Source organism: Pieris napi, chromosome 13 (assembly GCF_905475465.1).
Source record: "Pieris napi chromosome 13, ilPieNapi1.2, whole genome shotgun sequence".
Taxonomy (NCBI): Eukaryota; Metazoa; Arthropoda; class Insecta; order Lepidoptera; family Pieridae; genus Pieris; species Pieris napi.
Genome location: NC_062246.1, coordinates 2,770,702 through 2,795,523, shown reverse-complemented (window position 1 = coordinate 2,795,523; position 24,822 = coordinate 2,770,702). Strand labels below are relative to the sequence as shown.

The 24,822-nt window shown below is 34.0% G+C and overlaps 1 protein-coding gene and 1 long non-coding RNA gene across 2 annotated transcripts; both read left to right on the top strand.

The window, feature by feature from the left end:
- The first annotated feature begins 418 nt into the window (after window positions 1-418).
- Window positions 419-1,833, top strand: LOC125055629. The gene is made up of 3 exons (XR_007117935.1): window positions 419-1,154; window positions 1,234-1,302; window positions 1,619-1,833. It is a non-coding gene; the product is annotated as an uncharacterized LOC125055629 (long non-coding RNA).
- A 1,993-nt stretch (window positions 1,834-3,826) lies between these two features.
- On the top strand, window positions 3,827-17,469 carry LOC125055243 (aldo-keto reductase AKR2E4-like). The gene is made up of 7 exons (XM_047657617.1): window positions 3,827-3,957; window positions 10,058-10,150; window positions 10,554-10,736; window positions 11,309-11,425; window positions 14,489-14,656; window positions 15,554-15,751; window positions 16,982-17,469. The coding sequence occupies exons 1-7, from the start codon at window positions 3,907-3,909 to the stop codon at window positions 17,219-17,221; spliced, it is 1,050 nt and encodes a 349-aa protein (XP_047513573.1). The 5' UTR covers window positions 3,827-3,906; the 3' UTR covers window positions 17,222-17,469.
- Window positions 17,470-24,822: the final 7,353 nt, after the last annotated feature.

Below are 24,822 nucleotides of genomic sequence, written 5' to 3'. Positions count from 1 at the left end.
TATTGAATCATTAAATACATTCGAAACTATCCTTTCTCTACCACTTCAGTAGTGACGCTAGTAAAATTAATAATAAAAAAAGTGCGTGCGTACAAAGTACACATGTCAGAAGTGAAACTTCTTTGGCAAACTAATTTTTAAGCCTTGTTCATATTTATACAAATCTAAAACTTTAGATTTCCGAGACTTAGAGGGAGGGAAAAAGGAAGATATGTTAGGTATTTAATGAATATAATTGTCATTATAATATCAAAAGTTTCAAATATCAAAAATTCATAGAAATTATAAAAAAATTTTTTTATTTATTTCTTTACTTCGATAATAAAAACACATGGCATTTTAATTTACAATTCTTAAGGGTCTGTTTCACAATGTATGGTTAAAGTAACAAATAGCTATGCAACAGATAAATTATTTGGAAGATAAAAGTTCCGAATAAGAAACTTTGCGTTTTACAATCATATTTTATCCGGCACATAACTATCCGACACATAAAGAAGATTGTGGTGGCAACACCAAATTCGTATGTTCCGTTTTTTTGTTACGAACAAATAAAGTTACAAAATTCTATAGAAAAACATAGAACCTTAACCTTTTTATTGGTCATTTAATATTACTTGTAATGAAACGGGCTGTCATTTTCACATGGTATTTTTGTTTGTTAGGTTATTGAGTATTTTAGTACATATTTTAGTTCGGTGCCTTCGGCTTGACCTTTCCGTTGTTTTTGTGATTAGAGGTGGATTCTTTAACTTAAAAAAATGTCTCCGCAAAAACGTGAAAGAAGCGTCAATTTCAGCCGGGAAGAAGTTGAGCTTCTAACTTCGCTTGTTGCTGATCATAAAAATATATTAGAAAATAAAAAAGTGACTCAGTCACCTGGCAGGAGAAAGAGCAGTGCTGGAAGACGTTAGAGGCGCTGTTTAATAGCACAAGTGGGGAAAACTTTCGCAGCGCTAAAACTTTGAAAGCTAAATACGAAGGCTTAAAGAGGGCTACAAGAAAAAAGTCTGCCTTGATACATGCTGAAACGTAACGTAAAGGAGGTGGCCCTAGTGCTGCTACTCCTCTTACCCCTATCGAGGAAAAAGTCAAAGACATGATATTGTTGTCTGTCGAAGGAATTGAAAGTCAATTTGACTCCGATCGCATTGGTAAGATATACAATACAAATTACTTTATTTTCTCTCACAAATGAAACAATATTACATTCATATTATGATATAATTTTAGAAAGAGAATCTATCCATTCAGTTGAGGCAGACGTTTGTACACAGAAGGAAGATTCTAATTGAGTTGTTGGTAAGTTAGTCGGACTTTACCTTTTATGTTTCACTTCAGGTGAATGTGGTAGTGCTACCCCAAAAAAATTGTCAATTGAAAAGTGGACCAACTGGAAGCCAAAATCTCTACGTCCCAAAAAACATCCCGCTTTATGTAAGTTATTTGTATTAAAGTAGATTTATTTCATTATTAGGTTTTGCCTATAGTCACCACGCTATATCTAAAACTCGCGGATAAGCCCTAAGTCGCTTTCATCGACACCCACAAGCAAATATTGGGTGGTACTACTCGTCTTTGCTGCCACCACACGGCTAACCAATCAATCTATTTTCAGCTACTCCGAAGATGAAAAGGCCATTCGAAAAAGTTGCTGATTCAAAATTAGAGATTGCGGATCTGCAAAAGAAGATTCTGGAGGTAGAGCTTCTAAATAAGAGAAAGCAATGGGCATTTGAAGAGGAAGAAAGAGAGCATAAAAGATAATTATGGGCCATAGAAAAAAATATGTTGTTAAATAAATTAGAAAAATAATCGATTTTGTGCCTGGAGCGAGGATGTATTGTAATAAAAATTTGTATTTTTATTTTAATAAAAGCATTGAATGTTTATTTAATTTATCTCAAAAATTTTGTAATTTATAAAATATTATAGTAATAAAGCAAAATAATCACTAATAAGATTACTTCGCACACTTGCATTTCCCACGTTGTCAATTGCGCTTTGATCAATATCATCAGCAGGTTCATCTACTTGTTGCAGTAGTTCAAAATGTTCATCTCGCATATCAATAGCAATATTGTGCAACACCGCACATGCCACTATCACGGCTTGTACACGAGATACATGAAGTAAAATCTTTTTTGACAAAATGGGGAACCGGTTTTTCCAAACACCATATGTCCTTTCCACCACATTTCTGCTTCGAATTTGAGATTCGTTATATAGATGTTCTGCTGGAGTCGTGGGGTTTTGGAGTGGAGTTAGAAGGTATGAAGTATTTTCATAGCTTTTATCACCAACAATCAAAAGGTTTCCAAATTCTCCATTTATCAGTCTTTGTTTTAGGAATGAATTGTTGAAAATTGTTTGGTCATGTGCTGCTCCTGGCCATCTAGCCACTATGTCTAAAATCTTCAACTTTGCACTCACTACAGTTTGAACATTAAAAGAAAACTGTGACTTTCTGTCTCTCCATTCTTCTGCATTGTCTCCACCTAAAATGACAAAAGTTATATTATACAAACTAGAAACAATAATCGAATAAATAACAAAGTACAAACTACATAGTTTAATAGATATTATGTTTTTATATGGTTATTGGATCTTTTACCTGGAGATTTTATAGGAACATGGGTACAATCAATAGCGCCAATGAGTCTTGGAAATTTAGCTATGTTGTAAAACTCTGGCTGTATTTCTTGAGTATCGGTTGGAAATTTGATAAACTCAGGACGGAGCTGTGCAATAGCCTGTGAAATCAAGGTGACAATGCGACTGGCAGAAGCTTTGCTGACACCAGAGAAATCACCGACTACTGTGAGAAAACTTCCTGTTGCATAATATCTCAAAGTCAATAGTAGACGAGTAATCGGCATTATAACATGATTTCTGAAACAAACATGGCTTAGATTTGGTACATAAGGAATTCGTTGGTTAGGTAAATAGATTCCTATTCCTACTTATTTTGTCTAGGAAAACCAGACACAATAGAAAATCTATTGTTAAGTGGATCCAGCAGCGCTCATCTGGTAGCTAAACCAATCATTGCGGGTTGTATGTATGTATGTACTTACCTTTCTGTAGGAGCAGAAATTGTTTCTTCAATCATTGAATAAACAAACATCACGGCTCCTTTAGTAAGTCTGAACCGTGTCCTAAAGTCTGTTTCGTCCAATGTCTCCATATAGTTGGTTCTATTCTGAAATACGGGATTCCTGCGCGGTGTTGTGATGCGATCAAAGTATTCATCAAACTCATCTTCAAGAGTTTCAAAAACGTCCATCATATTATTGAATCACAACGTTTTCTTGTCTGACATCAGTCAAACACACTTATGTTTCAGATAAATTGTGCTATTTGCCACTTCATCCGACATATAACTTATGATGGACTTTATGTGACGAATAGCGCTATCTGACAGTTGTGAAACGCAACAATAGTGTTTATCCTACCAATAAGTAATAAATAGCTTATTTGGAACTTATGTGGAACTTATCCGGACATTGTGAAACAGACCCTTAAAATATAAAATACTAATATGTCATAAATTCTCTTTACGAAATTTTAATTTTAAAAATAGAATTTCTATAAGGTAATTCACGTTTCTCACTCACTCTCAATCGCTCTCTCCCTTTTCTTCAACTAAAACGCTGCACGCTGCTTAGTGACGTTTTTTAAAAATTTCACCTAAACAAGTTTCACTTCAAAAATAATTACATACTCGTACACAAAACATGTCTCTTACGCTCCGTGAATATATAAAAATATCGACGCAAGATAGCAATAAGTAGGCGCAATTCCTTTCTGAGCATTTCTTACAATATGATAATGAGTTAATTAGAATTTGACACCAATACTATTGTATAATAAATTGTTTTAGTTCGTGTAAGATTATCGACGAAAATGGACGTACACTGGCTTTACTGTGTGCTTGTTTTTCACAAACTTGTTTCGGTGAGAATAAATCACATTTAGCTTTGTTTTGTGAATAAATGGCCACTTTGTTGAGTGTTTTTGTATAGCATGTGTAATTGCTTCGTCGTTTATCGTTTTTACGAGTCAACTCTACAGTTAAGTTGTGCGCTAAATTGGTTGTAAACTGTTTTGTTAGTGACTTCAATTTAGTGGTTGTTTTATCTTAAGTACCGTATTCTAGATGTTATATTCTAATTGACTGAATGTAATGGGTGAGTAGATCATGGTTTTTTGTCATATAGGTGAGGTCATGTATTTAAACTTTTGATTTTTCTGTACTATATATATAAAAACCCCGGCGACGTTATTGATGTCATCCGCCGTGCCTGCAGCCTGGCCCACGACAGATACGAGTGGAACCGGATGGACGAGGCCTATGTCCAACGATGGACAAACCAAAACCTGACAAGCAAATGATGATTCCTAAATGTTAAAGTGTATTTAACCTAATATTATATTAATTTTTTCAACTCAAAACAATGAAACTTCTATGCTCATATTTAGGTTTGAAAATAAATTATTATTATTTTATATATCGATACTACATAAATAATTTTAATATTAAACAACTTTTAGTATTCGTTATTTTTTAGTAGTACGTATTAGTACTTTGCAAATACAAAAGATCCCCTATCTTCAGTTTGTCTGAGCGTCATGGTCAGCAAGAAAACACCTAGAGCGTACAATCTAAGTAAAACGTAGTAAAAACGCATTAACTTTTTGTATGTTGACCTTTAGATTCAGATGCAATCTATGTAAATCATTCGATAATAACTTTGGCCTTGATAAATGAATAATATTTATGTTTTTAAAATAATACTCTTCACAGTGTTTTAACAATACTTTATATAATAGTAATAAATACGTCTGGTACATTGTTGATATTCCCTTTACGATACTATTTTAGCATTTCTAAAAAAAAATTCTTGAAAGGTTAATTGCTTGGTTGGTTAGTAAAGGTTATTTGCAAGTAGTTATGTCCTAAAACTAGTGCTCGGAAGTGGATAGATTCAAAGATATGGGAGTTTTAAAGTCTAAAAAAAATATTCTTGGAAAAATACGCTTTTAAGTACCTTATTGTTACTTTTCTAAAACCACTATTATAAAATTATACTCAATATATTTATATAATTAATTATTAATTATCTATTTTAGTAAATGTGACCTCATGTGTTTACACTCACTTATCGCAAAGTCCATTTAATTGATTTAAAGTGTAAACAAACTTTAGCGTGAAGGAAAATTACGATTTTATTACTAATCACAATCTTCTATATACGTATGATTTAGGAACTTGAATGATATATTAATCTAATACATTAACAAATAACTTATTTTAACGTTTTTACGGTAAACATCACAAACTAGTCCCACAACAATGACGGTCTAGTGGTTAGTACCCTTGACTCCGAATCCATGGGTCCCGGGTTCGATCCCCGGCTGAGACAAACATCGATGTGATGAGCATTTGGTGTTGTGCTTAGGTCTTGGGTGTTTAAATATGTATTTATATGTCTATCTATCTATAATATGTATGTATATCCGTTGCCTAGTACCCATAACACAAGCTTCACCAGCTTAGCATGGGACTAGGTCAATTGGTGTAAATTGTCCAATCATTAAAAAAAAAACGACCATGCAAAAACACAGATTCAAAATAAACTGCCAGTTTGACAGTTCAATATTGTATTACCGTTGAAACATCGTAAGGATGTAATCACAGAGCCACTAAAGGGTAGATAATAATTTGTGATCTGTGAATGTTCTTAAAATATAATTTAAAACTTTTAAATTATTTTTTAGTAATCTTTGATTCGTACTTATGCAGCTTAGGGTATATTTTAGAATACAGTACCTATCCTACCTAGATGTTAATAATATAAAATGTGTGGTAAATATTAAGTATATATTATTGTTTGCATAACATTCAATAACCATTTACAATGTAAATTTGTGTGTTGGAAATAAATTATTATAAACATTTCAACCTTCACAACCTTCATAACTTACTATTTCATTCATGCTATGATTTATGATTACACATCACTTCCATATCTTCACCTTGTCTCTGGTATAAAAGTACGCCACATTTGTTTACCTCTTGAATCAATTCAGAATAAAGGACTATACAAAACCTGTTACATTAATTCACACCCGTAACGTATTTTCATGAGTATCAAAAAGAGCTCAAATAGTGCAGATTTTTTTTTATAGAACAGGCAGGAGGCTCATCTGATGTTAGTGCCCATGGACACTCTCAATGCCAGAGGGCTCGCGAGTGCGTTGCCAGCCCTTTAAGAATTGATGCGCTCTTTTCTTGAAGGACTCTAAGTCGAATTGGTTCGGAAATACTTCAGTCGGCAGCTGGTTCCACATATTGATGGTGCGCGGCAAAACTGCCTTATAAAACGCTCAGTTATGGAACGACGGTGTGTGTGGTGTGTTGTGGGGGGGCACATAAAGGGCACATAAAGTGTGCTGGGGCACATAAAACTACTACGTGCACAATAAATGATAACACTCCAGCAGTATGCGCACTATGCTCAGGAAGCCACCCTGCTAGCTACAAAGGATGCCAGGTGTATAGGGAAGTCCTAGCAAGAAAGAAAATTGGAAACAAGTTTCAGCCATATCCAAAATCAAGAACCACTCTAGAAGTGCGTACTAAGAACTCTGAAAATAATGAGCCCCCAAATGACACGGATGTGATAGTCATTGAGCCTGATAATCACTCCAAGACTACCCAACCGAAACATCGGCTACCAAGCGTAAAAGAATCCCTGGGACCCTATAGTGAAGCTCCCAAAAATTCAACCAAAACTGTAGCATACCATACAGAGACACAAAAATCATACACGAGAGATAACACTGACCAAACGAAACAACAGATACACAGGAAAGACAAAGTTGACCATATAGATTCACAGAGAACAAATACGGAAAACCACGTTGACCATGAGTCACAAAGAACATACCTGAGAAAAATTGAACTCGGGCAAGAAAATAGATTCAGTCTAGAAGCACTTATAGTGAAACAGACTGAAAGAATCGACCAACTCATTTCACAACTCAGCACAATGATGAACCTCATCATGACAATCATCAGTAGGCTTCCACGATGATGTCGTTACGTATCGCCACCTGGAATATCAATGGCCTAACGCCAAATAAAAAAGAATTAGAAATAATGTTAAAACATAACAAAATCGATATTGGTCTAATATCTGAAACCCACCTAAATGACCGTAATAATATCAAGATAGACAACTATGACGTATATTATACTAATCATCCCGATACCACATCACACGGAGGATCGGCAGTCATTGTAAAGAGTAACATCGGACACCACCTCCATAGCGAGTTTCGGGAAGACTGGATGCAAGCCACTACCATTACTATAAATGCAAGCATGGGCCCCATCAATGTAAGCGCTGTATATTGTCCACCAAAGCATAAACCGAAACAACACATGTTTGACCGCTATTTTCAAAGCTTGGGAAACAGATACATAAGTGGTGGGGACTGGAACTGTAAACACACTCATTGGGGATCAAGATTGACAAACAGCAAAGGACGTGAGTTAAAAAAAAGGTGTCGATAAACACAAACTTATTACACTGGGAACAGGAAAACCAACTTATTGGCCAACAGATGTCAACAGAATACCCGACCTAGTGGACTTTTTTGTGGTGAAGGGACTGTCTGATGTGTATTTTGACGTGCCATCATCGTCTGATGGTGGGTCTGACCACACCCCTATCATAGCAACATTTAGCGTTTCCGCTATACACAGAGCACAGAGACTGACGCTATATAATCATAAAACAGACTGGGACGCATTTGCTGAATACTTAGAAGATGAAGTTGAACTAAAGGTTAAGCTCAAGACAGAAGAAGATATAGATGAGGCAACATTCTACATCACGAATCTCATACAAGTAGCTGCGTGGCGTGCCACCCCTACACTGAGCTCTTCCAATCAATTAGGTAACATACCACTGGAAATACGCAACAAGTTGGAAGAAAAACGGAGACAAAGAAGGCGATTACACACTAGCAGATCAGATGTAGACAGGTCGGAATTCAATAGAATATCTAGAGAACTAAAAGAATTAATTAAAGAAAATCAAAACACAACCTTCCAAGAAAAACTCTGTACACTCTCGCCTCATAAGAAGGATAATTACTCACTCTGGAAAATAACTAAGAACTTTAAAAGACCACATAACCATATACCACCTATAAGGATATCTACAAACGATCCGTGGGCTAGGAGCGGCAGTGAAAAAGCTGAACTTTTCGCTAGACACCTAAGCGAAGTCTTCAAACCAAACTTATCATCCATGACTGAGTTTGAAGAGGAAGTGGATAGAATGATCAATAGTGACCAGCAGTTATCACTACCGCTAAAACTTGTCACTCCACAAGAATTAATGCGCACAATAAGCTATCTAGAAAACAAAAAGGCTCCTGGTTTCGACCTAATAACGGGTGAAATCCTTAAAAAACTACCTAGAAAAGCAGTAGTATTCTTAACAATGTTGTTTAATGGCATTTTTAGAATACAGTACTACCCAAAGCTATGGAAGATATCACAAATAATTATGATTGTAAAGCCAGGGAAACCTCCAACAGAACCTAGCTCATACAGGCCTATAAGTCTTCTCCCAACAATATCTAAGGTTTTTGAAAAAACTTTTCTTCGGAGACTAAAACCAGTCCTGGACCAAAACAGAATTATACCCGATCACCAATTTGGTTTCCGGGAAAAACATGCTACTGTAGAACAAGTACACCGAGTGGTTCACAAAATAAGACAATCGCTAGAGAAAAAAGAATATTGTTCAGCAGTATTCATAGATATCCAGCAGGCATTCGATAGAGTTTGGCACAAAGGATTGTTGTACAAGCTGAAAACCCTCCTACCAAACTCATTCTATATGATCCTAAAATCTTATCTAGATCAAAGAAGATTCCAAGTAAAGTACGAGGAAGAACTTTCAAGGCTCTATTACATCACTGCCTCAGTTCCACAAGGATCAGTGCTTGGCCCAGTCCTTTATTCAATATATACGGCAGACTTGCCTGAAACAGAAAATGTCGTAACAGCAACATACGCAGATGACACTGCTTGCCTTGCAAGCGATGTGAACGCGAATAACACTTCACTGAAACTACAGGAACAGCTCAACAAGGTGAACGTTTGGCTGCAGAGGTGGAGAATCAAGCCTAGCATAGCTAAATCAATACAAGTAACATTTACACTGCGAAAGGGCGATTGTCCACCTGTGCATATAGAAGACAAACCGTTACCAAGCAAAAACAGCGTGAAATATCTCGGACTGCATCTGGACAGAAGACTGACCTGGGCTAATCATATAAAAGCCAAGAAAACAGAAGCCACCTTGAAATTCAAAGAGCTATCATGGCTTCTAGGCCAGCAATCTAGGTTGACCCTGAGTAACAAATTGCTTGTTTACAAGGCTATCATACAACCAGTGTGGACATATGGAATAGAACTCTGGGGCTGTGCAAGCAATTCTAACATCGAAATCCTCCAAAGATTTCAAAACATTGCACTGAGAACTATTTCAAGTGCACACTGGTTTGTGAGAAACAAGGAAATACATGAATATCTGGAGATGCCAACCATTAAGGAAGTAATCCGCAAGAACAGTACTAGATACAGGGAAAGGTTAACCAAACACACCAATGAACTGGCTAGGAGTCTGTTGGCCCCGGGAGATGATGTGGCTCGCCTAAGGAGATGGCAAGTGCTGGACCTGGACCGGAGAAGCTGACCTAAAGTAAAGAGTCCGGTTTCTGCCAACACGTACGGTGCCATTCAATGGAATCGCACCCAACCAAATTTAACCTCGGAAAATATCTGATCATGGCTGATAGCCGATTGCAGATGAACAAGAACACAAAAAAAAAAAAAAAAATGGAACGACGGATGACGAGGTGATACGGGTTATGCAGTTGATACGGGGTATAATGTTTGATTGATTGTTATAGTTATGATAAGTCTTGCACCAAAGGCGAACGATATTCTACATATCTATCTTCGTTGCAGGTATGCTCAAGAGAACTTTTGTTGTATTCTTTAAATGATGGCAACAAAATACCGGCTGTAGCATTGGGAACCAGCTTAGGACATTTGGCAGACGTACGTATCAAACGTCACTTGGATGGCTTAGTCTTTAAAAAAAAAAAAAAAATTTATTAAATTAAATTAGTTACAATTTTAACAGATATTGGAGCCCTAAGCCCGAACTAAGTCTAGGGAGACCTGTACATCAGGGTACCTACTCCAATCTTCCAGTCTTTTAGAGTTCGATTCCCGGTGGAACCATAATTGTTGTTACTAACCTACTAAAACTGTCAAATGTTACATAAAAATAGGAGAGCAACGTAAATCCATATAATTCTTTAAATAATTATCAAGCAAAGCGATCCACCAAAGAATCGGTATATCATTGTGTTTTGTCCCTTACCGTTTGTTACGAGACCAAATACACAGGACAAAGACATAATATATGTAAAGTGTGAATAGTCGTTATTATATTCAGGGTACGAGAGTTCTTCCTGTGAATCACTCGTTGGCACAAGCCGTACAATGGGCTCTAGAGGATGGCTATAGACATATAGACACTGCGTCCCTGTACAAAGTTGAAGACGAGGTCGGCCTTGGCATACGAAATTATGTCAGAGATTCCCGCGTCGATAGACGAGACATATACGTGACTACTAAAGTGAGTAACAACTAGAAATTCTAGCGGCTAAAATATACGTAAATTATTTTCTTTACATATAATTTGAATACGAACGAACAAAAGCCTCTATTTTTATCTCAGACATAGGTTAAAGAAAATGGATTCATTGTTACAGGCATTTCTAATGATTCCCAATATGTCTTGATTTGGTTTCATGTGGCAATTTCGTATTTTTTATACAATTTCAAAAATTCAGTAATCTATTTCCATTGAAGCTTTAAAAATAACGATTTGTTCTGTAATGTGTTTAAAAAAATGCATACTTTAATTATTTAAGCAATATTATCTGTAGTGTATGCACACGCGCGTCATTATGACACGATTTTTAGTGGCGCGCAATTTCTACTGTCTTTGACAAATTACAATTTTGCTTATCTGTGGCCACACTCGCACGCTTTGCACGTTTGGCGCCATTCAGACGTTTTATTACTTTGAGATTTCATTCGTTATTATAATCTTTATATTCAAATACAATTAAATTTAATTAAAATCAATACTGTTTTAAAACCATGCGTTCATGCTTAATAAGGAATATTAAAATAATGTTGTAGCTGTGGAATGATGCCCATGAGCGCAATGAGGTTAGACCCGCTTTAAGAAAATCTTTGGAAGAGCTGGGACTGGAATATGTTGACCTTTATTTAATGCACTATCCGATGGCTTATAAGGTAAGTTATGTTATATGCAATATTGTTATATTTATCGCAATATAAATTTCACGTGCTGTACAAATTATGCAGTAAAATCGATTTGTATGGTAATATTTAATAAGATGAGAATTAACGTTTGAACAATAAATATTGAAAAAAAAAACAAAGAATGATTTCTAAGTGTTATTTTTAATTTAGTGGGTTAAAATTGTCGAAATTAATTAATTCAATATATTAATTGGGTTATTTTAACGTAGTTGGATATCGAAAAAGTAGATAACTTTTTAATTAAAATTCACGATATAGGAAGTGTATGTAGTCTTATAGTCATATTATATATTAGCGATGTATTGTAACATTACTTTTTTTATTAGTTTATTATACAATTATAATTACTTTAATTGCAAAGACGATTAGAACGAAATTCCTTTCGTTCTAATCGTCTTTGCGTCTTTTGCGTCGTATTCCTACTTATTAAACAAATTCAACCGTAAATTAAGATTCACATAAATATTAATACAGATAAAATCCTACTTAAGCATCTTACTTCCCATTCATAATGCAAAAACACATTGCACTATACAAACGTAGTGAAAGCATTTTTACATTTTCTAGAATCTAGTCTATTATTAATATGAAAAACTTCGCATTCGAGCGGAAGCGGCAGTTGACAATGAAAAGAGTTTTTCAATGTCAGTCGTGTTTTACTTACCTACATATGAAATGTTACATCTCTTTGTTTTCCATACTTTTATTGAAATTAAATATTTTACGCCTGCATAATATTCATGTATCTTTTTTGTAATGGGACAGGGCAAACGAGTAGACCGGTCACTTGAGGTAAGTGCGAACCGTCGCTCGGGGGCACCTTCAATTGTAGAATTGCAAGTGCGTTGCCAGCCTTTAAAGAATCGGTACGCTCTTTTCTTAAAGACCTTTAAACCTTAAAGGTTTGGATATACCTGGAATGGTAGCGCGAAAGAAGTGTAAATTTTGATTAGAAAAATGATTTACATAAGGCTGAAATGTGTAGCCTTATATGTGTTTAAAAGTGTGTTTTAACAAAGATATAATACAAAAACAGCTGACTATAAATTATGAGCCCGTTCCGAAACCCCTCAATAGAGCTTTTTTTAAGTTGAAAAGTTAAAGATTATTTTAAATTTTTCTTTAATTTCTTGATAAATTGTTTACACGGGTTAAAGTTTTTAGGTCTAATAGACAAAGGACTAGACCTTCGACTAGGTTTTGCTTCACCGTACATACATATGTGGATTTTGCAGAGAACGGTCTTGGTGCACAGTCTGAATTTGAATGCACCACCTCATGCTTAGGACTTTTACGCTTCACTTTTAAAAAATATAGATAAAATATTTAATGTTGCATTAAAATGTTAAACTAAATTTATAGTAAACTGTGGATACTATATGAATAAAAAATTTAAATCTCTAATAGGAATAGTTGGACCAAACTAACTTTATAAAATCGGCAACTTCAGACCATTATCTATGCGGCAACTTCAGTGCAAACTTTAAAACATTTTTCAGACCACAATAATAATACTATACTTGCATCATATGAAAAATTTATGAAGCACAACTGTGTATATTTCATGGCGACTACAAGAGTTCTCAACTAGATAAGGCACTCCGCAAAATTGAAATTGTGCGTAATAAATTTCTTAAATAGATGCACTAAATTTTACCAAGTTGTTCGTTTATTCTTTTAAAAGAGTTTTTAAATTTATACGTCTTGCACTGAGATATGGGAAGATAATGTTCTTATTTATATCATAGTCAATTTCCGAGAAGCATTTTCTATGGAACAGTCTTGAACCAAATTTATCGTAATTCAGTTAATTTATTACAATTAATTAAAGCAAATAAAATTTCTTTAGAGCATATAAACGCGGATTTATTACATTTAATCAATGAGAGATAGAACCTCGATTGCTGTAAGCGAAACGTCGAGTTATGTAATGCCTGGAAAATAAATGAATAACCCCGCCATATTGCGGTAAACCAGTGGAACGAATTTCTTCAAATGACAACAATCTTTAAGGTTGCATTATTGATTGTCATTATTGTCATCTGTCAAAGTGTGGTGTCGTGCCGATTCAAGTGTTATTGTTAATTATAAGTGCGTTAAAGTTCCGAAAACTATACAAAGCCAGGTTTGAAAAGTTATTTATAATATAACGAAATATTTGTCGGAAAGTAAGTCTGAAGGAATGGATTCTATGTAAAATGTGTTCAATGCCATGACTATACTTAGTGTTGCTATAATCATGCTTAATTAAATTTACTACTAGACTAAGTTTTTTTTTATTTTATTGGAAGGGATTTAAATAATGTAATAAATTTGCGTTTAAAAGACAATATTCACTCAATCCCTGGTACATATATTGTTTATCAACTTGGTTTATTAATCTTTACGTTTAAGTTTAAAAATTATCGTTTTAATAATAAGAAATGTTGGAGCTAGTTGATAAAGTCTAACAAAGTCTAATAAAATATAAGTTTATTATGTTTTGTGTATATTATATATAAGTAAGTCTTGTACACTATAGACACACAACGCAAACCAGTGGCACTATAAACCTTGGTCGTGCATAGGTTTAAAATTAAGACAAGCCCTGTATCTTCAATAATGGCGAACAAACTGTAGAACATGTTATACATTGCTCTATATTCGCATCGTCCAGACACGAAACACAGATGACAGTAGACCGTAACAGACCGTGCCTGGAACTGTTCAGCGAAAAAAATATTAAATATCTGAAGAAGGCAAACAATAATATTATTACAGCCGCGGCGTATCTCGCGAGATGCATAACACGAATCAGCATGAAAATGGCAGTAGAAAAAAAACCCCTTGGTCGTGGCCTCAGGTTTCTCTATTTATCTCTTAGGTTATCAGTTCTACACCTGACACGCTTTTCTATAAGTCATGTCTTTACAATAAATAAATACCGCACGGGCAATCATAATTATAAGCTAAGCAATATAAGCGGCATGAGAAGTAACAAAATTAAACAATATAAGTCAATGAAATGACGCTTACTTTAACTCTTATTCACAGAAAGACGGTAATATTAGTCGAACAGACTACGTGGAGACGTGGAAGGGCTTAGAAAACGTGAAGGAAGCTAATCTAACCAAATCTATTGGCGTGTCAAATTTCAACTTGTCACAAATGCAACGACTCTGGGATCGTAGTAGAATTAAGCCAGCCGTTTTACAAATAGAGGTATGAATTCTTTAGTAATTTCTTCTTTGTTAACATGTTTTTATTCATTTGCTAACATAGAGGTAATTCCGCATATGTTAAACACTTCAAGTAACCAAGAGTTGAATAAACTGCAAAAACTTTTTGAAATTTAGCGTTTGATAATATTAGCGTCACGAAGATGTGCAACGTTTTTGTCGAAGAAAAGGGAGAGAGCTATTGAGACCGATTGAGAGAGAGAGTGAGAAGGGCGAATTACCTTATAGAAATTCTTTTTTTGAAATTAAAATTTCGTAAAGAGAATTTATGAAATATTAGTATTTTATATTTTATGCAAAATAATTTATTAAAATCTCAAATGACGAACATTTGTTATCGAAGAAATAAATTAAATATATAATTTGTATTAATTTTCGACACTTTTAATATTTTAATGACAATTAAAATCATTAAATTCCAAACATATCTTACTTTTGCCCTCACTCTAAGTCTCGGAAATCTAATATTTTAAATTTTTATAAATATGAACAAGACTTAAAAATTAGTTTGCCAAAGAAGTTTCACTTCTGACATGTGTAATTTACATGCACGAACTTTTTTTAAACGAATCTTTATTATTTAATACTAATACTTTCAAAAACCTTGAAAGTATTAGTAGTAGTATTATTACGTTAACTTGTATACTTACATATACTTTCATATATGTCGTCAGGAGGTAAATGTTTCATCTCTCGAAGGGCTTATAATCGATTTTAATAAAGAAATTGGTTTAATTAAAAAGTTTATTGACCTTAAATTTCAGCATCTTTATCTGATAACTTTTTATAGGCAAGTAGGTGATTAGCCTTCTGTATTTGAGTGTTAATTATGCACGTAGAAAAATAAGTTTTCGTAGAATCAGGTTAATAAAATTTACAGGTAAACCCTACAATAACCCAAAATGAATTAGTAAATTGGTGCAATGATCATGGAGTCGTGGTGATGGCTTACAGCCCATTTGGTGCGATACTGGGTCGAAAGAAAGATGCCCCGCCACCACGTGCGGATGATCCGATATTGATGAAAGTTGCAGAGAAATATAATAAAACGGTCCCTCAAGTTTTACTCAGATATTTGGTGAGATTTTATGTTTCATATAATCAAGCTTCTTCATTTTTAATCTTGCCCTTAGCAAGTGGAGATGATACACCATGACTTAAGATGCACAATCTATTTCTTATTTTATGTTCATTTCAAATTTTAACTTCTCTTCGCACAATCTGAATATCATTCTTGGTTAGCTAAAAATGTAATTTATTTTACGTCTAACTATTTTTTTTTGTTTTTTACTTTGAAACCAAGTGCAATAACAAATTCTGGAAAACCAGACAAAATCATTAATATTAATCATTCGGTGATTTTTATAACTATAAATTTGCAATGTACTCACGAATGCTTAGAAGAGGAGAAAGTTTAGTACTTAAATAGCTGGTTTCGCATTAGAAAACCAATTCACGACCAATCCAGGGTCCAATTCATTAATTATCAGATGAAAAATACACGTTAAGTGAAAGTTTTTAATATTTAACTTAATAATGCCTCACCTTTGTGACGCAAAAATGTTCTGGACGATTAATAAATTTTCCAATAATTATATTCTGAGAAAAATGTATGCTATTTTACAAAATTAAGGAACTGGTAAACTACACTTCATATTTTTTAAAAGTATATTAAGCAAAGTGCTCTCTCACACATAAGAGTTTAACACATTTATAGTTAAATTTGATTACATCGTATTCTTGAATATGTTAAAAATCTAATTTCACATTTCCGAATTTTGAACTCGCCTCAACCTACTTTAAATTCAAGCATTCGGAGGAATAAAAATAAAAGACATTTCAAAATATGACTCTTGTAGTATTTGTATTGTTACTTTACTAGAAAAGGCTTTTTTATTTATTTAATATTAGGTTTACTAGTTTCGCTCGGGTGCATATATTTATACAAGAATCAAATGAGAAGATCCCACTTAAACTCCCCTTTAATTTGAGAACTAATGACGTAACAGAATTTTTAAAATAGGAACAGGAAGAAGCTCTGATCTTACGGATATAGGCTAGGTATAATAAAAAAAAAATATATAGTTTTAGTATAAAACGAAACGATTATGCTCAACGTTCAGCGAATTCACAGCACGCAACCTAAGATATTAAAATAATATCTCATTAAAAATAGTAGTATTGTGGTTCCTTACCTACACTAGAAATATAATTCTTATTATATTTTTAATAAATAAACGACTCAATAGAAAATCGACGTACAAAAGATTAACGTAGTGCCAAGTCATTAACAGTTAATTTTTTTCAGTTGGACCGAAAGCTGGTGGCTATTCCACGGTCGATGAACAAAGACCGTATCAAGCAAAACATCGACCTAATGGATTTTTCACTCACTTCTGAAGAAGTTGAGGAGCTGTCAAGCTTTAACAGTAATTACAGACTCCGGACACCAGCTAAGTGGTATCCGCACCCACATTTCCCATTCGAGAAAAAGAACCTTACTGACATTGAAATAAAGCACATAATCGCGAACAGTAAAGATGACTGAGATAAAAGAAATCTTTGATTTCCACATTCGAATTACAATATTGCGGTTAAAAAGTTTTGATTGGTGATAATTGAACCCGGAATTTCCATTAAGCAGTCTTATATTTTACGAGCACAAATATTACAAAGTTTGCCTTTGTTAGCGTACTTTCGAGATTTTCCTTGTGTTTAATGAATTTGTTTTATGTGACGTTTATCATAATAAGATTTCTGTTTAATTTTGTAGGTAATTAATGTTTTCTAAATTGAGTTATGTGGTTTTACTTTAAAGTTTTTGTTACTCTTCCCCGCAACGCCTAAGATTAAAAAAAGAATACTGAACAGTGAAATATCTCTAGACCTTATTAATTCATCAATGCAATACAGAATCACAGATGATTAATATAAGCGACCAAACTAGACTCGCAGTGCGTTCAGATATAATTAATTAAAAATAAATTAACTTAGAAGTAGCAAAACTCGTATACTCTTTCGTGAACAATCACGTCGCTAATATAGCGAAGTATTCAGGAAATAATATATAATAATATAATATAATCTTTTAATCTGGCGAATAAATTATCCTCAGCTAATCAATTTATAATTACAATAGAAAAACATGCAGTAGGTACTTTAGTTAACACAGTGCAATTAAACTGATTTAGTTTTAATAGCGGGATTTTATTTTATCCATCACTAAAATTGACAGAATGTAATTTCATTAATATAATCAATTTTTAATTACTTTCAGTTTTTCCCCTCTATTCTAACGTCTGCGTTTGAACAATATTCAATTATTGGAAAATTAATTAAGTTACAAGCTACCTTCCAAGCAATAAGAAAGAAATATTTATTAAATTCAAAACCTTATAGTGTATGTGGAAAATTTTAATAACTGATGTATGTAATTTACCTTATATACGCGACGTTGATAATTACTTTTAATGTTTATTAAAAAAAATACATATATGTAGTTATTAAGACAAAACTTAACAGGAACAAAAAAAGCGTAAACTAAAAAAAAGGATACATGAAAAATAAAAGTGCACATCACACATCAGTCTCACGTCAGCTAACATATTGTAAAAAAATTTTGATTGTCGAAGTTGTTAACTGTTTGAGTGTATGATTCTAAAATGAATGAGTGATCCAAGGCCAAGATTCATGAGCGTGTCAGTCTCAAAGCCTGAAGTCGTGCGTCCGAATCACGGCGGAAAGAAAAGAACAGAAGGTCACCAATAAAACGCCAATACCAAGTATTGAAGCGCCGCTGTATTTTCAAAAATGAATTACTGTTTCAGTCTATTGATTTTGCTTGACCTAAAGATACTGACCAACCACAGTTAACCAACGTGATTTTTTAAGTATATTATGTCCTAAATATCCTAGTAATTAGTAATAAATAGTAGTAAGTCAAGTGTGGCTATCCGATAATTTTATACATTATATATATAGTACTCTTGTAGTTTATAATATTTTGAAAATGAAAAAGAAATATATAAAATCCCGTCAGACGTAGGCTGGATTGCATAGCGAGAAAATTGACGAAGTCTAGAACGGTAATTTTAAATGCCATATTCCTTAAACTATATTTAAATCAGCCTGGGTATTTCAAGAACAAATTGAAAATCGAATCATTATTTTTACCAGCCAGTGCTCTAAACGCACAATGGCTATACATTCAATGAGGTTTTACTAACGGGACTAAAAATTTTAGATAAAAAATACAACGTAGGTAAAACGAGATACACATTACCAATGTTTTAGTTGTATATAAAAGCTACGTCTCTTCGAATTAATAGCAAATGAAATAGCTCCTTTGAAGTAGTAGGGTAGGACATAATATAGAATGATTAAATACTTACCTTAAAGGAGCTGACTTAGTCTTTTTAATCTTCTTAGTCTATGTACAAACTAATTGAATTCCTTTAACCGAGCTTATAAAGAGAGCCGCTTTCTTTAAAGCTTTGAAACTCGTCGCTTAATTGTTAGAAAAAGGTACCGCGTGTTTATTCTAATATTCTACCGCGTCCGTTGCAATCGTCAAATGCTTTTGTTTATTACCCTGGCGGTTCGAGTCTCAGCGAAAAATATGTTTCAAATTTGGAATATGTAAGATCTCATTTAAGATTTCAGAATAAATGGCTCAGTCTCGTAAAGCAATATTTATCGTAGTCATAGGTTTGAGTCTTACTTAGATTTGAGTTGTGACTTAGCGTGAACTATGGATTCCATGTGTCAAAATCCAGTACATTTCTGATATACCGGAGTCCTAATCCTACATCTTTAACATAATCTTATAGAGCGTTACTGACCCGGTAAAATCAAGGATAAACCTTTGATAATATATAACCTCATTGCTTTAGAAATAATCTCATCTCTGTCATTATTAAATAATAAAACAATACAATCCAAGTAATAAGTGTAAGTGTCCCACACTTGAGGCGAACAATATTTCCCTCGACCGTAGAGGTTCACATTCCAAATTGCTTTATAATGCCCTGAGCTATCGTTTCATTTATTCACAGCGAAGCACTAAAAATACAATTCTTTTAAAGTAACATAAGCTCTTCTGAGAAACCGCAATATGATTCTAGTCTTCCGAAGCGGGATTCGTCTCGGAATATTAATGAAAGTAAAATCATTCGGATATTAGTATTCGGAAGGGAATCGATCGCATTTTTATTCGTAGCGAATAAATCCAAGCTGAATTCTTAATGTGTATTAATTAGGAGGATGCCTTTACGGATTGAATGTCTTAATGTTGGCTGTGGGGCGTGTATCAATGGAGTTTCTGATTCTTTGATGTAATTGGCTAATTTGTTGTCTCCTCTGATGTTCTACTTTTATCGACATTTACGTAAATCTGTTAAATATAAGATATTTTTTGCGATGACGAGTAATTATAAAAATATAAATTGTTAGAGAAATTTTGCGTACTGACATCATCATATTTGATGGGAAGGAATATTGCATGCCTTCTTTTCCATTCGGGTGCTTGGACTTGCCGGACGTGTGATAGATCATCTTCTATGGATTTGTTTTCTTAATTAAATACGGTACGTGGTTTAACTGTTATTTATAAACGAGGGCAAAGGTAGAAAGGATTACCGGATGGTGAGTGAAGATTGCTGTTCTTAATGAGATATTCAGAAACTTAGGGCTAAACTCCCATACGTCAAAGACGTAGGTACTGCATTTTGAGGGCATCAAACTTTGCATTAAATCACGTTTCTGAATCTTAGACATTAAAAATGTTGGCTCACAAGTAAGTTAGCTTTCTTTCAGGTATGAGCAATTTTTTGAAGTTATACTTCTTTAGGCGCGTTATGAAAAATTGATGAGAGTGAAATTTTATGAAGCGCGCGCACCGTGACACAAAATTAACAGAATGAAGTTGCCCACGGAAGATGCTACGTCATTGGACATAATTTAAAAATAACATTCGAATAATAATAGAATTTATGTTACACTTAATGTAAGAGAATAATAATAAATATTTATTTATTTAATTTTTCAAATGTAAACTGAACTTTATTGACTATAATGACTCCTTTTCCAGTCTTTGATTATTTAATTGTAATAAATTATTTGCATGCAATCAAAAACTATTTTTAATAATGCCAAAGAAGTATAACTTCTTACGCGCGTACATAAGTACACGCACCCTTTTTTTAAATATAATATGTGTATAACGTTAATAAATTACAAAATAATTTATACACGTATATACCATTTACTAGATATGTAATACTTCTCCCTCCTTCGTGTCTTACATGATATTTAATTATTCCGAGCGATTTCCGGAGACACAGTTCAAGACAATAATATTTTTTTGTAAGCACATTGCACAAATCTTATTAAAAAATAGTTTAATGATAAACTTTACAGGATTGATTAAATTACCACAACGCTTAGGTTTGCAAGCATTTGAAAGCATTGAAAATTTACATAAATAAATGAGATAAATTTGCAATAAAAGATCGAAAGATTTGTTTTAATCTAATTAATATTGTACTCTATTGTTTTCTAGCGTAATATGTAGTGTTGAGCCGAACTAATGTGTTGCCGGCGCGTGGCTGCCGTATTAATGTCGGAGCTCAGGAGTACTGTGGCCTCATATAAATGATACACCTACTTGTAGCTTGTAATCTTCTGTACTAAGCTGTTGTATAAATTGTACGTCGTATATATTAGCTATTCACTTGTTTTATCAATAACACAGTTTTGTTTTCTATTAGTACTATATTGTTATACGAATAAATGCGTTATATATTTGTGTTAATGAGTATCAACGAATTTATGTATCAATCGTGGTTTATATGTTGATTATTTTACTTTGAAAGAGACGGTTAATAATTTGACGTGTGGGGAGATTTTTAAAGGTTTATCAACCTGAAACATTTATTTTACACAAAATGTATCTGTCTGTACGCTCTCATCACTTAAAATTAACTATAGTAAAACTTTTAATGTGTAAAATAATAAGGGTATTAAGGGCAAAACATCAAAAATATATGAATAAGTAAAAAAATAAAATTACATAAAAGGTAATTTTCAGGAACTCTGCCGGGGGAGTTATATCAGTTTTCCTTCAATGTGATTGGTTAACAGGTATTTGGTTATATGACTATTAAAAACTTCTTTAACGTATCATAAACGTGATCTTTTTACATTATTACTGGATGTATGACATACTTTACAAAAGGACTTGTCATCGAAAGATGAAGTACTTTTTAGTGAAGCATTTCCGAACCAATTCAACTCAGGGTCCTTTAAGAAACGAGCGTAGCATTACTTAAACTGTGCCAAAAATCAATTTGGAACTGTTTAGGAAAAACACCTTTTGTATGGCAATTAAGGTTTACAATAATTTACCAAAAGAATTAAAAGATATTCCGACTAGAGTCCTTAAAAATCGACTTGGTGTATTACTTATTAAAATGTATTGACTTACTTACTTGTTAAATGATTATTTGCATGAAACATTGTAGTAGATATAAATTTAATAACGTATGATATGATATGTACGATACATATAATATCAGAATTGACCAATAATGTAAAATGTAAAATTCCTTCAAAAATAAAATTTGCGCGCCATTGTGTGTGGCAGAATATGCGAACTTACGATTGTACCACCTTACACATTTTTGTACCATATTGTTGCAATAAATTATTATTATGATTATTATTATTATTATTAAAAGGCTGGCAGACTAGCGAGCCCTCTGGCATTGAAAGGTGAGCCACTAGCCCTTCGGCCAACAAAAGAAGAATAGATAGATAGAAAGATTTCCAATCAATAGCACGCATGTAATAGCGATTTTTCTACTCCCATGTTAACAAATCACACAAGGCCCCCAGTCTCAAATAGTTACATAATCAAGCTTAGCTCTTTTCCTATATTTTATCTTTATTACGAGAGACTTACGCTATACACCGTACTGGTTACGGAATACGTCGGATAATCTAGCGCTTGAGCTAATGAAATAGAAAATGTTTTCCAACATTAAATGTTTTGCTGAAATTTTGTTTTGTTTTTAGTGCATTAGAACTGTATTTTCTTTTCAGTCGATATTGGTGTTTGTGCACTGGTTAAGCGTAGTGTTTATAGATTGACTCTTGTGAGTATAATGAAGGACAAAGATCGCGACGCATATCCAAAACCGATATAAATAAGTAATTTCCAATTCATTTTTGGAATACAAGAGTACAACTATGAAGGTAACTTAGCGTATCCATACATAGTATATGCAATCATCGCAATATCTTTAAACGTATATTGTTGATACACAAGTGTACAAATAGTTTTGGAATTCTCTTTATTTCCCCCCTCATTGTGCTCGTCAAGAACCTACTCAAAATTCAGGATGCCCTTTGTTGTTCCGTCTTCTATTCAAGATTCACGAGGCACTAGACAACATCTAGTTAGGTACAATCTATCCGCAGACGTAAATATTTGTCTATTTTAGTACGGTTCAGTAGCAAATCCCAAAGAACGTTTAGGTTAATAAAGGAAAATTTGGGTAGATAGGTTTCGTATACTTTTAAAAATGGAATAGCTACCTTGTGCAACATATTATTTCTAATTAGGCTGTGAGAACATTTCTTAGAAGGAATAACATTTAATCATATCCCTATATAAATTAAATAAGTACTTGATAAAAATTTAATGTGACGCATAAATACTGTATTTAAGAGCAGTGTTGGCTTAGTGGCTTCAGCGGGCTCTCATCCCTGAGGTCGTAGGTTTGACCCCTAATGGATTTTGTGTCTATTTGCGTATTCTGCGGAAATCGGCGTGGATTAGGCCCAAAAGTTGACGGCGTTTGTAAGGCACAGAGGGCTGATAGAAAAAAATAACAAATGATCACGAATAGATACAGTAATTTGAAGCACAGACCTGGAAGGATGTTATATGCCTTTGACGGGAAAAGTCAACGGAGTGTCAGGCACATAAATCGGATCACCTAATAAAAGAAAAATAAATTATCATGAAACAGATTCAGAAATCTGAGACCTAAAGGTGGGAACTGACCAAAGTTACGATGTGTAATGTAGCATTCGCATCGAGCGTGTAACGCATCGAGCATGACGCTGTGTTTTAAAATCGGCGTAACATGCTCGTCAAACGTCTGTGCTCCGCTTTCGCCGCCAGTGTTCACGAGATGGCCGACAGCGAGGACGCGTTGGTATCTTTGATTCTACTTAATTATTGTTTCATACAAATTAAGAAGAAGAAAAAACGTTACTGGACATTAAACTTATTCAAAAACAGAGGCGTATGTGGTGGTTTGTCTTTGATAGCAACTTTGAAAAACCAAATGATTACTAGACAGTATAAAAACTTTGTACGCATGTCTCCGATTGTCTCCGAACTGTTGAATTTATTTGCTCTGGATGAGCTGGGTTCCACAACACTTCCTCTTCCTCTCTATTTTATAGAAAAATACAGAGATTTTTCTTTGTCCCACTCAATGTTTGATTGATTGATTGACGTGTGATTACTCGCTACGCACGTGCGCTCGGGACGACTTTTGACAAAGAGCGTACTGACCGAACTGCGTAACACTCAAAGGATTCGCCAAAAAACCGACAGCCGGGTGGAGCACTCAAAGCGAGCAACGAGCGGCTCGTTGCTCGCTGGTTTCCCCGTAACACGACGTACTGACTGCACGAATGCTCGATGTGTAACATTACATTACATGTTACATTACACCTCGTAACTTTGGTCAGTTCCCACCTTAAAGGTGGGAACTGACCAACGTTACGAGGTGTAATGTAACATGTAATGTAATGTTACACAGCGAGCATTCGTGCAGTCAGTACGTCGTGTTGCGGGGAAACACGACGTATCACGACGTACTGACTGCACGAATGCTCGCTGTGTAGCATTACATTACATGTTACATTACACCTCGTAACGTTGGTCAGTTCCCACCTTAAAAGGTTGTACTGTTTTTGTTGCACTGTTAAATTATTATTATTTTTGTTTTCTCATAGCGTAAACGCAAAAGCGTTAAACAATGTTACTGGTGCGTCATACTTTGCATTTATGTATTTTGTTGTGTATGTATAGGTCTTAAATTCTTATACATACACAAAAAAAAACATTAATAG